We start from the raw sequence: 16,304 nt of genomic DNA on the forward strand, positions 1-16,304 counted from the left end.
AGTGAATGACACAGTTCCCCAAAGCAAATAATTAGTCAGTGGGAAATGCAAACAGAGCTTAATTGAGAAAAACCCAAGAGCCTGGTGCACTTACGTCAGGTCGTTATACATACATATGTCACATTTGGATGTTTTTTTTACATAGGCTATACTATGTAAACTGTCCATATTGTTTTATAATCTGTTCTTTTCACTTAGTGCAGCAAGAGCATCCTTCCACTCTATTAATTATTGTTCTACACCAACATTTTAATGGCTGCTCACCACTGTATGGATCAATCATAGTGCATTTAACTAAGTACCTATTGTCAAATTTCTAGTTTTTCAACCCCCCCCCCCCCGGATTTTCAACTATAATCAATGCTGAGATGAACATCCTTATATTTAAATTTATGATCATTTAAAGTTAGAAGTAAAATTGTTGAGTCAGAGGATATGCATAATTTCAATATAGATTTTCATTATGTTCACAAAAATAATTTTTATCAATATATTCTCCAACTACATTATTAATGATTGAGTGGACATCTCATACGTAACATAAAATTAATGAAAATATGAAACCCTGGATAATAGCTGGTCCTTCCCTATCCTACATCTGAGTAGAAAGTGTAAGGATTGCTGGGAAATAAGCTCACAGTTGAGGCGACAAAACTAAATCCTTAGCCAGACACTTTCTCTATTTTTCCCTCAGTAAAGTATAAAAAGGAAAAAGAAAAGAGATTTTTAGTTGAAGAGATTTTATTATTTATTTATTTATTTATTTATTTATTTATTTATTTATTTTAAATGTATCTTTATTGTTGAAAGCATTACAGATGTCCACTTTTTTCCCCCATTAACCCCCTCCATTCTGCTCCCTCCTCCTCCCTGGGCATTCACTGCCCTTTTGTCTGTGTACATGGGTTATGTATATATGCGTATAAGTTCTTTGGTTAATCTCTTCACATCCTCCCCGCCCGCAACCTTCCCTCTGAAATATGTCAGTCTGTTGTATGCTTCAATGTCTTTGGTTCTATTTTGTAATTTATTTTGTTCATTAGATTCCACATATGAGATCCATGATACTTGGCTTTCTCTGTTTGGCTTATTTCACTTAGCGTAATACTCTTCAGGTCCTTCCATGCTGTCTCAAAGAGTAAGAGATCTTTGTTTTTTACAGCTGCATAGTATTTCATAGTGTAGATGTACCGCAGATTTTTTTTTTATCCATTCATCTACTGACGGGCACTTGGGCTGTTTCCAGATCTTAGCTATTATAAACTGCACTGCTATGAACATAGGGGTGCATGTATTATTCTGATTATATACTTCCCATAGTGGTTGTGCCAGTATGCATTCCTGCCAACAGTGTTCTGGGCTCCTTTTTCTCCACATCCGCTCCAGCATTTGTTGTTTGTTGATTTATTAATGATTGCATTCTGGCAGGTGGCATTTTACTTTGCATCTCTTTAATGATTAGTAACTGCGAGCATTTTTTCATATGCCTCCTTGCCATCTGTATGTCCTCTTTGGAGATGTCTATTCAAGTCTTCTGCCCATTTTTTAATTGGATTATTTGTCTTCCTTTTTGGAAATTAACCCTTTATCAGATGTATCATTGGCAAATATGTCTTGTGTTTCACTGAACACCCAGAACTATTCTCCCTGGATTTGGCATTTAAAAAAAAAGCATTAGGAAAGACCTATAACCCTAACATATTAGGGCTCTGAAATTTTTTTCAGTTTAAAAGAGAAAAAATTTAGCTTTGTTTATTCCAGTGTTTCCCCAAATCATTTCTTTCTAATCACAACAGGAGTATAATATTCAATGAAGCCACATTACTTGGGGGAAACTCTAAGGACAAATAGTAGTGTGACTTCATTTTATTTAGTTAAAGTGGAATGCTTAGGGAATAGCTTTTCCCTCTTTGTGTTGTACAATTTGCTTACTAAAAGTCATCAAACTGTCAACAAATATGGAAAAGACCTTCTACCATCATTTATCTAACACAACTTTTAGAGAAAAGGCAGACTCTTCTTAGCAGAATGTTTTAACTGTATAATGCATTACAGTTGATTGTTTATCTTTTGTCTGCATTGTTTCATGTAATTCACACTCTGACTCTGTGCCGGGAATGGGCAGTGATAGATGAGTGGCTTTGGTTTGGAAAGGTTAAATGAGTTGCCAGAGGTCTGGCAATGTGTAATTGAACAAATGAACCTAAAATTCAAGCCCTTAAACACAGACTTGAAACACTGTGAACTCATTTAATCCAACACTTTCATTTCACAGATGAGAAAATCTGTGCTCAGAGAGGTGTGATGACAAAATCTAGCACAGGGAGAGAGACAATAGCACCTTCATGTTCCCTCACTTGAAACTCACATGCCCTCTACACTAAGCCATGCTTTCCCTGTAGATGATCGAATCAAATGGTGCAGGTAAACCAGAAGCCCCATAGGCAGATAAAGGCCAGCTGGCTCTCATGGTGGATCAAAACGGATACAGGGCAGCTTTAGTCAGAACACTTATGAACTGGTGTGGTTTCAAAAATGTTAATTCCCCTTTGCAGAAATTTGGTGGAGACTATTTTTAATTTTTTAAAATTTATGTTTATTTAGTTATTTTTGTTTCTAAATTATTTATTTTTTTAATTAAATTTATTGGGATGACATTGGTCAACATGAACATATAGGTTTCAGGGGTGGGTTTCTGTGTTACAAGATCTGTATATTGCACCATGTGCTCACTACCCAAAAGAGATTATTTTTTAAAGGAGCTTACTCTACATATAGTATTAGAAATTAAAGATAAAACATTATTAACTGATATCATTTGCTTTGTATGGCAATTATGTGAATCCTAAAACTCAGTGACATAATAGGAAGTGCATATCTTCTCCAATTCTCCTAGAGACAGTAAAAAATACACAATCCATGAGCAAAAATTAGGTAAAGCTATATGGACATACTCAGAAAATCTGTGTGGCATTAATGTACAATGAAAGAATTTTTTATTTTATTTTGGGGGGATTTCCAATAATCAAATAGGAATATATATGAATTGGAGGTGATTTGCTACTATGGATTATCAGACTTATATCATTTCCTTGTAAGCATAGATAGTTAAAATCTATGATTTTCTTAAATTAAAAGTTCACATTATTCTTCACAATCCATAAAGTTGCAATTGAATTTATTCTTATGAACTGAATTCCAAATAGATCCATCATACTGTGTTAGTATGAAGGGCCCAAAAGAAAGGTGAGACAGTGTCTACCTCTAATCAGAAAGATAAAATACATATTCCTTCTTTTTATTTTATTCACATTCATTTAATCATTTATTCAGCCAACATAATTTATGGTTCAGTGTTCTTTGCATTAATATATATATACTATAGCCTTGATAAGATGTAAATACTACTTTGGGGATGTTCATAAATATCTGTTAGTGGCTCCAGAATCACCTGTTAGAGAGGTACTTAAATTGTAACTTAAATATTCAAACATTTGGTGAAGATTTAATAAAGTTCCTTATAAAAGAATTACTTTATATTTTAGTTGACAAACTGCTTATTTTTCCCTTACAGAAGAACAATTAGGTTGATGAGATGGGTCATCCAACTCTAGTCCCATATTTATGTATTTGCATGCAAAACATAATTGGTATCTCATTTACCTTGTTTATATATTTTTAATTCAAGTGAACATATTTTGTCCTAGATTTTTGTATATTTTGAATATTTGAGAACCACAGAACCTCTTTTTATTAAAGCAAACACACCATCAACTGTCTCCCTGAAAATTAAAAAATCAACTAAAAGATAATTTTTGAAGCAGAAAAAAATCAAGTTATTTCTTTCTTTTCAGGGACAGACAAGTTGATTTTCATTGAAGTTTGTGATAAGACTATTGCATGTCATGATATGCAAGCATGCCTGTCACCTAAATAAAAATAGCTCAGATGATAACAGAGATTAAAAGAAGAACCACCTAAATTTGATATCACCCTTCATATAATAGCATCTGATTAACAAAACATAAAAATATCATGTTATCTTTGTATGTGAAGGGACATTACCAATAGATGTTAGCACATACACAATGAAGATGGGTTCAGCCCTAGCTGGTTTTGCTCAGTGGATAGAGCATTGGCCTGTGAACCAAAGGGCCCCGAGTTCGATTCCAGTCAAGGGCACATACTTCTGTTGCAGGCTCCTCCTCAGCCCAGGGCTTGTGCAGGAAGCAACCAATATATATGTTTTTCTCATATTGATGTTTCTGTCTGTCTTTCCCTCTCTCCCCCTCTCTCCCTAAAAATCAATGGAAAAATATCCTCAGATGAGGATTAACAAAAAGAAAAATTTTAAAAAAGATGGGTTTATATAAGTATGATCATTGTTCTCAAGTGACATTCAGAATTTTAATCTACATTAAGCATATATAAGTAATAAACCAACTGCACAAATATGACTTAAAGCTGTTGATGGTATGCCTTGAAGCAGTTTTATCATACTCTTGCTAAAATACCAAAATTTTATCATACTCTTGCTAAAATACTAAAATTCCTCTACCAAACAAAACTATCACCATGATCAGTTCTTTGAAGACTGAAATTGGATTTGCACTCATGTATCAGGTGTACCGGTTAACATGCAGATTTTGTAATAAAAAACACACACACACAATAATTTCAAGAGAAACATTAACAGTGCTTTATTCAAAGTAATGTCCATTGCTAGCTACACCTTTCATCCATCTTTCAGGTAATTTGTGGATACAGTCCCAATAGAACTTTTCTTGTTTTGAGGCAAACTATTCAGAGAGACAATTTTCCACTTCTTCGTATGTTTTGAAGTGTTACTCAGAAAGTGCGTGTGCCATCGATCAGAACAAGTGGTCATCTGAAGGAGCAAGGTCTGGTGAATGCAGCGGATGGGGTTAATACTTCCCAGGCAAGATCTTTTAACATGTCTTTAACTGGTTTTGAAGTGTGTGATGGTACGTCATCACAAAGCAAAATTACTTTGCCATGTCTTCTGGCACATTCTGGTCATTTCACAATCAAAGTGTGGTTCAAATTGATTATTTGTTGTTGGTAGCAATCAGTATTAATGGTTTCACCTGGTTTTAGAAGCTCATAATACACCACACCTTCCTAATCCCACCAAACACAGAGTATTGTCTTCTTTCTGAAGCGATTTGGCCTTGCAGTCGATGTTGTTGGTTGACCTAAATCAACCCATGATTTTGTGCATTTGGGATTCTCAAAATAAATCCACTTTTCATCTCCAGTCACAATTCAATGCAAAAAAAGACTTCCTTTCGTGCCGTTGAAGCAACATTTTACTGATGACTTTTCGGTATTCCATTTCGTTCAGTTGATGTGGTACCCATTTTCCTTCCTTTAAAATCTTTCCCATTCCTTGCAAATGATCGGAAATTTGTTTGCCGAGCAACGTTTAATCTTTCTGCAAGTTGTTTTTGAGTTTGTCACGCACCTTCATCCAATGATGCTTGTAATTGTTGTTCTTCAAACTTTTTTGGTTGACCTGGATGTTCTTTGCCTTTCACATCGAAATCATCACTTTTAATGTGTTTAAACCAGCGTTCACAAGTATCTTGAGATGGAGCATGTTCACCATAAGCTTCCCAAAGTATTCAGCAGCACTTTTCTTCAAAATAAAGTAATGAATTAAAACTTCCTGTAAATGCTCTTTTTTTAGCATGAAATTTGACATTTTTAAACGTAAAAATATCTATGATGTTAACACCTTCAGAAAATTTGACATATGAAGTTTTGAAGCTTGTTGTCAATACAACAAAATAGCATACATATCAAATCACATACATATCAACATATGTGTAACTCCATCTATTGAAAAAAAATCTGCATTAACCGGTACACCTGGTATAAACTGCATGGATGTAATGCTAACAGATTATTAACCACTGGTCTTAGGACTCGATGGACGTGCTTTTATTTTTTTTGTCTAAACAGCTAAAATAATATGGCTCTTATCTCTACGTATATGAAGTAATTTTATAGTATACTGACAAAAAATTTAAAGTATAATATGTATTGGAAAATAGATCTCTCTCATTTCTAACAAAAACCATTTCTTTCTCTATGATGGATGTACACTTGATACAAATACATACATGTTCTCAAAGACTAGAGATGGTCTTTTGCCCCAGGGGCAAATATGTCAGTTGTCATCCCCGGACTGTATATTTTTTGAAGGCAGGAGCCATCCACAAGCTATGCACTTTTGCATTCCCAACAGTGCCCAGCAGAGTGTCCAGCACATATAAAGTACCCATTAATAGACTGAATGCTACTGAATTTTAATAAAAGACATAACCATAAGCCTATCTTCCTTACCTCTTTGTATATAATTAAAACGTACTTTCCTATTTACTACCTTGCAGGATTAAGGGTCATTAGGAACCATGATTCATCCATCCCTGACCCAGTGAAATATTTGAAATATTATTAGGTACAACAAAAGCCCATCATAATGGATGTGTTTCTAAGTGGAGATAGTGTATCTACATTAGTTGACTCTCACATGAGTATAAAATATTGATTTTATATACCACATGTCAAAATTTTACAGAATATATATATATATATATATATATATATATATATATATATACATATATATATATACACACACATAAAATTGATTTGGTCAATTAGGTTTTTTCTTTAATTACCACATTGTGCTCTAATCTAAGAATACAATGCTATCAATATTACATGCCACTCCCACCAGGAATACAAATCAGTCATGTGCCACAGATCTTTTAGTTTAGGCGTAAATATGACCAATAGTCATGTTGGTTATCTTCTGAGATCAAGCACAAGGACAACACTCGAACTTTTAATTATTTAAGACAGTATATCAATCTTGATTAGTCATTTAAGGAGAAAGTTTACTGTAAAATATTTCACTAGTCTTGACATCTCTAATTACCTTCTCATAAACGATGCGAAGATAACATCTGTGATCTGTGTATGCTTCTTCAAAGAAATCTGAAAGGTTGTCTGTGACCTTTGGCTTACTTGTGAAGTCAACCTAAAATGACTTAGCTGATGGCAACATCCATCATCTGATTAATCATTTAATAAAAATGTCCATAACACTCAAGTGTTTAAAAATAAAATTGCATCAAGCTTACATGATAGCTCTAGTAAGTCAAAGGAATTAGGCGGAAGGATGCTTAAAAGTCATAGATCGTAATGTCAAACCTGACATGCTTCTGGCCTGCTTTGTTTAGTCACTGAGCACACATTTGGTTAGCTATTCTCTTATGAATTATGGCAGGATTACAGAGAATGTGGACATCTATCCATTTGAAATCAACATTTTTCTGTGCTGAGGATAGAAAAAGTGTTTTATAATCTGATCTAATTTTTCCACATTGGCACTGTTTAGAAAACTTCACTTTGATTCTGAAGAAAAAAATAGAGAAAACAGATGAACTGGAATATCTGAGGCTATAAATATTTTCAAACTTTTTTCTTGCACAAAAAGAATCTTTGTAGATTGGTTAGTGCCTAACTGGAATGTGATAATGAAACTGACTGCTGTACTATTTGTCAGGTAGTGGCTTTTAGTTTATTCAAGACTTTTACTCTCTGTGAACCCAGATAATTACAAAACTATAAACTTCAGGGATACTGAGGACCCAACTCTTCCAGGGCATTCCAGATAGCATGAAAGAAACTCATTTGTTCAGCAAGGATTTGAGCAGAAGGACATGCAAAGCACTTTTGAGGTTGAGATGGAGCAAATGTTCTAGTGACGAGCTGTATACTTTAAACAGTGGCACTACAGAACAAGTCTTAATGCAAGCTACTTTCTATACATAATATCATTGGAACTAGCAGATCACTTGTTCTCGATAGACGTGGGCAACAAATTTTCTCTGTATAACATCACTGTTTGTTTGAACTTAACTTGAATATTCTGCCAATGCATTCGTGGTCTGTTCTATCATGCCAATCAAATGACTGAGCTTCAAAAAATGAATTGTATGGCTGATAACCACTTGTGTGCTCAGGTAAAAATACAGATCAGAAGATGTATTATTCAGAGGTATTAATCAAAGAAGCTAATAATATTTGATAAGGCAAATTCTTAAAATTCGAGACATCTTATTTGTCCTTTAATCTGATATCTGATCATTAGAAATGATTACTAAGAGTGGCTTCATTTATATTATAATCAAATTCACAAAAACACTTAGGTATCTGTTGTCATATCTCCCTGTTAACATCAAAAGGAGACAGAATACACCAAATCTAGCATGTTACAAAGAGAGAGAGAGAGAGAGAGAGAGAGAGAGAGAGAGAGAGAGAGAGAGAGAGAGATAAAATTACTAGAGCTCTTGTTTTAAACACAAACAAACCAGGAAAGCAAAAAATGGAAGGAAGGAAGGAAGGAAGGAAGGAAGGAAGGAAGGAAGGAAGGAAGGAAGGAAGGAAGGAAGGAAGGAAGCTGGCTTTGTTTCCTCAGTCAGGGAGTAATGGGCCAAATATCCTTAAAATGTATGAAAGCTGAACACTAACACAGCTACTCCTTTTGCTGTGTTCCTGATTTTCAAGAAAGGCACCAACCACCAAGAGAACAGTACCAACATGATTCCACTCTACAACCTAACATCTAGTAGCCCTACTTGTTACATCCCTGTTACTCCAAATCTCATGAAATACACCACCAAATCTTGTTGCTATTATCTTCTACATAGTCTTCGAATTGATCCATGTTTTTTCTCTTCCCCCACCAGCACTGTATTTGATTGGTATATGCAGTCATCTCCTCTTCCCACCACAACCCACCAATTGGTACTGGGCTACCACTCGGACCCCTTTAAGCTGATTCCTCACATTAAGGCGGAGATATCTTTTCAACATGCAAACCTGTAACCTGGCGTCCTTGCTTAAAAAGCTTTGATAGGCTCCTTGATTCTTAGAATAAAGACCAGCATTCTTAATATGGCCAGCCATGATGTGGCCCCAGCATACTCTATAGCAGGGGTGGGCAAACTTTTTGACTTGAGGGCCACAATGGGTTCTTAAACTGGACCGGAGGGCCGGAACAAAAGCATGGATGGAGTGTTTGTGTGAACTAATATAAATTCAAAGTAAACATCATTACATAAAAGGGTACGGTCTTTTTTTTTTTTTTAGTTTTATTCATTTCAAACGGGCCAGATCCGGCCCACGGGCCGTAGTTGCCCACGACTGCTCTAGCCTCTTCCTCCAGCTTCTTAGGGCTCCAGCCACAGCCCTCTTTGTTTTGTTTTGTTTTTTAAATATATTTTATTGATTTTTTTACAGAGAGGAAGGGAGAGAGATAGAGAGTTAGAAACATCGATGAGAGAGAAACATCGATCAGCCGCCTCCTGCACATCTCCTACTGGGGATATGCCCGCAACCCAGGTACATGCCATTGCCCGGAATCGACCTGGGACCTTTCAGTCCGCAGGCTGACGCTCTATCCACTGAGCCAAACCAGTTTCACACAGCCCTCTTTGATTGGCCACTGAACCCCCCCCACCACATGAGATTCCCTCATGTTTTTGCTTTTGCCTGAAATGCTACTCCTTCAACTCCTGATTGTTTATTGATTTCCATTCTTGGTTGTTTGTTTGTTTGTTTGTTAGAATATTTCTCATTATTTTAGCCTCAACATCTAACAAAGTTTCTGGGAATAGCATTGTTGTTGTTGTTTTTTTTTTGTTTTGTTTTGTTTTAATGAGAATAAGTTCTCAATGAGTCAATAACAAATGGTTAAACAACAATAAATTGCTTATTTCCATTCACCAGAATCACTTTGATAAGAATTTGAATGATAAAATTAAAGTATTTCAAATTTTATACTGAGAAAATTCAACCATTTTATTTAAACTCCCCAGAACTTTTGGCATCTCATAGAAGTGGAAGTGACCACAATGAAAGAAGTTTATTGGTGTCTTCCTTAAGTTATAGAAATACAAAATTTTATTGCTAAATGGGGCTTTAACCCAATTTTCTATTATAGTTTCCTTATTAGGTGAGAAAGAGTCTTAGGAGATCTGCAAACGGTCATCCAGCCAGTTAGCGACAGAGCAGGGATGAAAACCAGCCATTTCAACTCCCAGTTCAATGTTGTTTTCCCTACAACTATGCTGCAACTTCTAGGTTTTATGACTTTATTTCATATTAGAAATTTGTGAGAACCTGTAAGTACCCATAAGAGAATATCTCCAAATGGTTAATTTTGTCACATCATTTAAAATTTCTGCTTTAAAATATTAAAGTAAATAAAATATTTTGGAAGAGTAAAACACAAGTCCTATTTTGTAAGAAATAAAGCACTTTCATGCCTTATTTGCAATTTATATTGTATGCTTTAAATGGGGTGGGGGTACATGTTTCCATGGTTTCTTAATATTCTAAAGCTGAGAATTTCTCCAGTTAAATCTGCTTGTCATAAATCAGTTTATAAAAACCCAAAGGATGCTAGGTTATGAGGAAGGGATGTGATGGATGGAAACGCACTACTGGTATCCAGTCTGTTATAGTTGGCTATGTGATGTTGGACTAACTTCCCCTGTAAATTTCACTTTCCCCACTTGTGTAATTAGAGGATGGTCTAAATCATGGCTCTGTCAGTAGGGCTTCCATGATTCCACTAAGCCTTTTTGTGTGTGTATGTGAGTGTACATTTTTGGAAGGACGGGGGCCCATAGCTTCTATTAGATTGGTAAAAGTGTCTGGGACACAAAACAGGTTAATTATCTCTGTACTGATATCTGAAGTCTCCCTTGTTTTGAAATGTAATAAAGGAATAAATGTAATTATGATTCTAGACACAAAATAGGGATTATTGTAGCTGTTAGCTCAAGGGATAAGATTATTTGAAAGCCATATTCTGCACAAAGAAGTCCCATCAGCAACCATACATTCAAGTGTTAGCTGAAGAACGTCAGTGAAAGCCCAGTCCAGATTTTCCGTAATTAGCATCAATTGCCCCAGACAATGGAACTCCATGCAAAAAAATCTAAATATATCATAGTGTTTAGTCCTGTTCTTTTTAATCAATGTTTTCATGATCCATCAAGGTAAGCTGGCACATAGGATCACAGGGAGTAGAGGAACTCAGGGCAGTTTGCCAGAAAATAGAGGTGCTTTCTGGACATGTGTGAAATATCAGCGAACAACATATATTCTACCCTGATGGTGCTTGTATTTTAGAAGGTGAGAAATAAATAACATACATAAAAAATAACAACTTATTTACTATGTTAGAGGTGATAATGCTTTGGCAAAAAAAGAAAGGAATAATAAAGAGTAGGGGAATTAGGACTACCAGAGGTGCGGAGAATGTTGCCAATTTTAAACAGGTCCAGGCAGGCCCCATTGAGAAGGTGTCATTTAACAAAGACTTGAGTAGATGCGGGAGTTCACCAAGTAAAAAGCTCTAGGCCTCACAGTGGTCGGCAAACTCATTAGTCAACAGAGTCAGATATCAACAGTACAACAATGGAAATTTCTTTTGAGAGCCAAATTTTTTAAACTTAAACTATATAGGTAGGGACATTGTCATTAACTTAATTAGGGTACTCCTAAGGCTTAGGAAGAGCCACACTCAAGGGGCCAAAGAGCCTCACGTGGCTGAGAGCTGCAGTTTGCCGACCACTGGCCTAGGGGAAGAGCTCTTCAGCCAGAAGGAGAGCCCAGGGCAAGGGTATGGTATGCTTGCTTTGTTCAAGGAAGAGCAAAGGGAAAAGCAAAAATCATTCTGCTGCTGTGGTCATGAAATTTATAAAATTTCATCTTCCAGTTGACACCTCGTTTTCTATTACTTACCTGGTTAAAACGAAAGTCATAATATCTTTTATATAATCATGCTAGAGTCACAGTTGCATCAAAGATGCAAGGTCAAAATTCTTCTGAGAATTTTTAAATCACCCCAGAACTATGATGTCTGGTTGTTATGCACTTTAAGTCGCTCAGTTCCCACAAACATATTTTTGGCAATAAACTGTTACATGATATTTCAACATGTCATTTAAACGGAGGCGATGTCATTAGAAAGAAATCAAGTAACAGATCTTCATTTTGAAAATTAAGAAATTGGGCACAAAGTGATTTGTTCTATTCCGACAAAGAGAAATTCCAAGATTCATAGCCAACATGAAAGCACCCATTCTTTCTGAAATGTCACTCTTCCTTTGACATTTATTACATTGTTCATTTCATGAACTTTCTTCCACAAAATGAAACAATCATGATCATTATGCAGTCTTCCTGGCATTTATCTGGGTTAATACCTCAAAAAAGAGGACCCATATAAAGGCTGTACTTTTGAATGGAGAGGGCCAGTTATCCCTCCCCCAGTAAGCATCTTATTCCTTTCTAGAGCCTTGCATGGAAAAGCACCATGGCCTCATAAGCTTACAAGTGTAACATGAAACGTGTGTAACCATCCATACCTTGCCCACCTGGTCCTTTCTGCCAAAGCCAGTAGCGGCCGCGATGTTCCCTGCTCCCTCCACTGTCCTCTGTGCGACTGCGGTCACCCCTGTCACCACCGCCTCTCCAACATTCGTCACTTGCTCTTTGGTCTTCTCAGCCACTGGGGTGCATCAAGAGCAACAACAGATTAAGAGATGGATAGAACAACAGCAACTTAAAGTAATTTTATTTCCGCTAGCTATCCAGTTCTCAGGACCTCTATGTACACATACCACAGACAGCTGAAGAGTCGAAAAAAATGAAAGCTGTAAAGATTTCAAAGTGAGCATAGGACCGAATATTGAATTTTGGCTAAGATACTTTGTTTTAATCACTAAAAAGTGCTTGAAGTTTATGACTGCAAATTTAAAGCCATGAGCAATCTGAGTTGGGTTTATATTTTCTTAAAGAAAGTTTGCAGAAAGCTATGGTTACAGGTGCAGTTACAGCTGTATCAGACTCAGCATGAAATTTATTTCTTTATTCCAATTTCAGTGCCATTTTTTTGGTTAATCCTCACCTGAGGATATTTTTCCATTGATCTTTAGAAAGAATAGAAGAGAGGGAGGAAGAAGGGGATGGAGAGAGAGAGAAACATCAATGCAAGAGAGACACATCGATTGGTTGCCTTCTGCATGTGCCCGATCAAACCTACAACCCAGTTATGTGCCCTTGACAGGGAATCGAACCCATGACCCTTTGGTGTGTGGGGCAATTCTCTAACCACTGAATGATGCCAGCCAGGGCTCAGTGCCAATTCTTTTATCTCACTCAAGAGGTTAATTTTCGCCATACCTTCTGAGTCACATAACACATTCATGCTCACACATGTTACTATCAGAAATAAACAGGAGAGTAAGGGATGGTTATGAGGAACCTTTGGCCCTTTCATAAAACTTCAGGTAGGTGAAACAGAAAGGTTTTTAATATGATTAATTTTCAATATTTTAATGGGAACAAGAGAGTCAGACATTAAGTAAAATATGAAAATGAAGAAGTTTGCTGAACACACTGAAAATTCCTTTTCACAAAGCAAAATAGAATATGGTCCTTCAGTAGATTTTTAAAAATAAGTAAAATATTTAGAAAACTATCAATAGTTTAAGATTATATTTAGATGCAGCAATTTAATCTAATATCAAAAATTCTCTAAGACACTATCTGAGAAAAGTGACCCTGGAGTCTAAGCCCAGGAAGAGCGCACAGCAGGTGTTGCTTGATATTTGCCTTTTGCCACTTCTGGGACATGAGTGATGCCTCCTAAGGAGTAATGGCTGTTCGCAATGCAAAGTTCAAATTTAAATGGCAGTGAAATCTGTACTGCAAATTTCATGTTTTTAAACATTTCTAGAATGTTGATCTTTTAAAAATAGTGAATTATGTGCTTTGGGTTATCATCACCACAACCACCACCCCACCCCCCCACCCCCGCCCACACACACACCACCCCAAGAACCTGAATAGAAAATTTTGCTTGATAATGAACATTTTCATGTTATAACTTATCTACTAGTTTGAGGTGATAGTGCTTTGGCGAAAAAATAATTAAGAGTGGGCGGGGCGGGGGGTTGGGCGAGTAGGCCTACCAGAGGTGAAGGGAATGGTGCCAATTTTAAACAGGTCCAGGTGACCCCATTGAGAAGGTGTCATTTAACAGACTGGAGGAGATGAGGGGGCTTGCCAAGTATATGATCTTGGGTAAGAGCTTTTCAGACAGAGGGAAAGCCCAGGGCAAGGGTATGCTTGCTTTGTTCAGGGAAGAGCAAAGACAAAAGTAAATTGTGATCTTTTTACAGATTCATAATTTTTTTTTTTTTGCCAGTCACGAAATTTTATTTTTACAACACTTAGGTAATTATTTATATACTAGAGGCCTGGTGCACAAAATTCGTGCATGGGGGTGTGTGTCCCTCAGCCAGGCCTGCATCCTCTCCAATCCAGGACCCCTCGGGGGATGTCCAACTGCTGGTTTAGGTATTGGGCCTAAAACGGCAGTTGGACATCCCTCTCGCAATCTGGGACCTCTGGCTCCTAACTGCTCACCTAACTTCCTGCCCTAACCATTCTGCATGCCTGCCTGACCCCCCTAACTGCTCTCCCCTGCTAGCCTGGTCGCCCCTAATTGCCTCTGCCTCAGCCCCAGCCACCGTGGCCTTGTCCGGAAGATGTCCGGTCTAATTAGTATATTACCCTTTTATTAGTATAGATGTATAAACCTTAACCTATTTTAATACATATAAACTGCATAGTAAAATGCATTTTGTGCTTTATTACATTTTCATTAGGTTTTATCATTGTCAGAATAAGTAAATTAGTTATATTATAAAATGACAGAGTATACATGTAACAATAATAGATACATTTAAAAAGATTTCTGTAGGACTTGATTTATCTAGTGGATTTATCCATTAACCTTGACATTTATTTTTCCCCTAGTAAGGTCTTTCAAACAAAGGATAAAAAGACAAAAGAAACATTCAAATAAGTACATTTTACATCTAATAATTTTTTAAAAAATATATTTTTATTGATTTTTAGAGAGAGATAGAAACATTGATGAGAGAGGAACATCATCAATCAACTGCCCCCTGCACACCTCCTACTGGGGACTGAGCCCACAACCCAGGCATGTGCCCTTGACCGGGATCAAACCTGGGACCCTTCAGTCTGCAGGCTGACACTATCCACTGAGCCAAACAAGCTAGGACTAATAAATGTTTTGTATTAAGGGAAAAGATATTATAACCAGGATCAAAAAGGATACCTTCCTCCCAACCAATTATAGTCTCATATTTTAAGTTGCTTATGTTTTCCTCCAAATGTACCAGTCTTTCCCATTTTAGTTCATACAGCTTCATCTGACTGGGAGCCTTCATCCCTAAACCAAGTAGCCCTGCCTACTCAGCAAATTCAATACTTCAGATATATTTATTATATCTGAATAATAAATATATCTCTTTGATTTGTTTCCCAGTATGTCTATCTACCTCCACTAGTGTATTTTGAGTTCATTAAAATCAGAGATACTGTTGTATTTTTCTTTATATTATTTCACAATAGTTACTCAACAAATAATTTTGAATCCATTATAAAGAATTATCTGTATATCTGTAATTAATTAGATTTATATTTGACTTTAACTAACTTAATAAAATTCCAGGAAGGAAATGTGGCACTAACTTTTAGAATAGATATAGTAAATCTAACCTTTGACATTAAGCAAAATTATAAAATTAAGATCTAGTTTTAAATTGGCATACAAATTAAAAATTTGAGAAAAATAAAGAAATTTATATTATAAAGCAATTTAGTAAGAAAGTTTAAATTAGGACATGTTAAAAATTAAGTGTATTCGATATCATGTAGTAAATTTCAGTTTATAAGAATCAACGCTTTCAGAAAATCTCAATAGGAAGTTTTTTACACCATACACTCAGGAGGGAAAAACTGAGTAAGCTTATATCATAATTTATGTTTTGATCTTTAAAGCACCTTCAAAGATATCATTCCATAAGACCAGATTAAGTACACTATCATATTTGCCTATAATGTGATACATGAAGTTGACAACTGAAATAATAATGTCCTGATATAAAAAAGACAGGGTTAAAGGTTGAGTTTTCTAGGTTTTTATCTTGGGATTAGCTAACTGGGAGAAATTCTTTTTAAAAAAAATTATATTTTTTTGATTTTTTTACAGAGAGGAAGGGCGAGAGATAGTTAGAAACATCGATGAGAGAGAGACATCGATGCACACCTCCTACTGGGGATGTGCCCACAACCAAGGTACATGCCCTTGACCGGAA

The 16,304-nt window shown here is 36.1% G+C and overlaps 1 protein-coding gene across 4 annotated transcripts in view; it reads right to left on the reverse strand.

Moving 5' to 3' along the window:
• Positions 1 to 16,304, reverse strand: part of SNCA (synuclein alpha) — a 99,896-nt gene that overhangs the window by 70,943 nt on the left and 12,649 nt on the right. For 3 of the 4 annotated variants that reach the window (XM_036339634.1, XM_036339651.1, XM_036339644.1), the window contains exon 4: positions 12,477 to 12,619. In XM_036339634.1, coding sequence (XP_036195527.1) covers positions 12,477 to 12,619 — 143 coding nt within the window. The remainder of the gene's footprint in view (positions 1 to 12,476; positions 12,620 to 16,304) is intronic. The other variant, XM_036339661.1, reaches the window with a different exon arrangement.

Source organism: Myotis myotis, unplaced genomic scaffold (assembly GCF_014108235.1).
Source record: "Myotis myotis isolate mMyoMyo1 unplaced genomic scaffold, mMyoMyo1.p scaffold_m19_p_1, whole genome shotgun sequence".
In the NCBI taxonomy this organism is placed as follows: Eukaryota; Metazoa; Chordata; class Mammalia; order Chiroptera; family Vespertilionidae; genus Myotis; species Myotis myotis.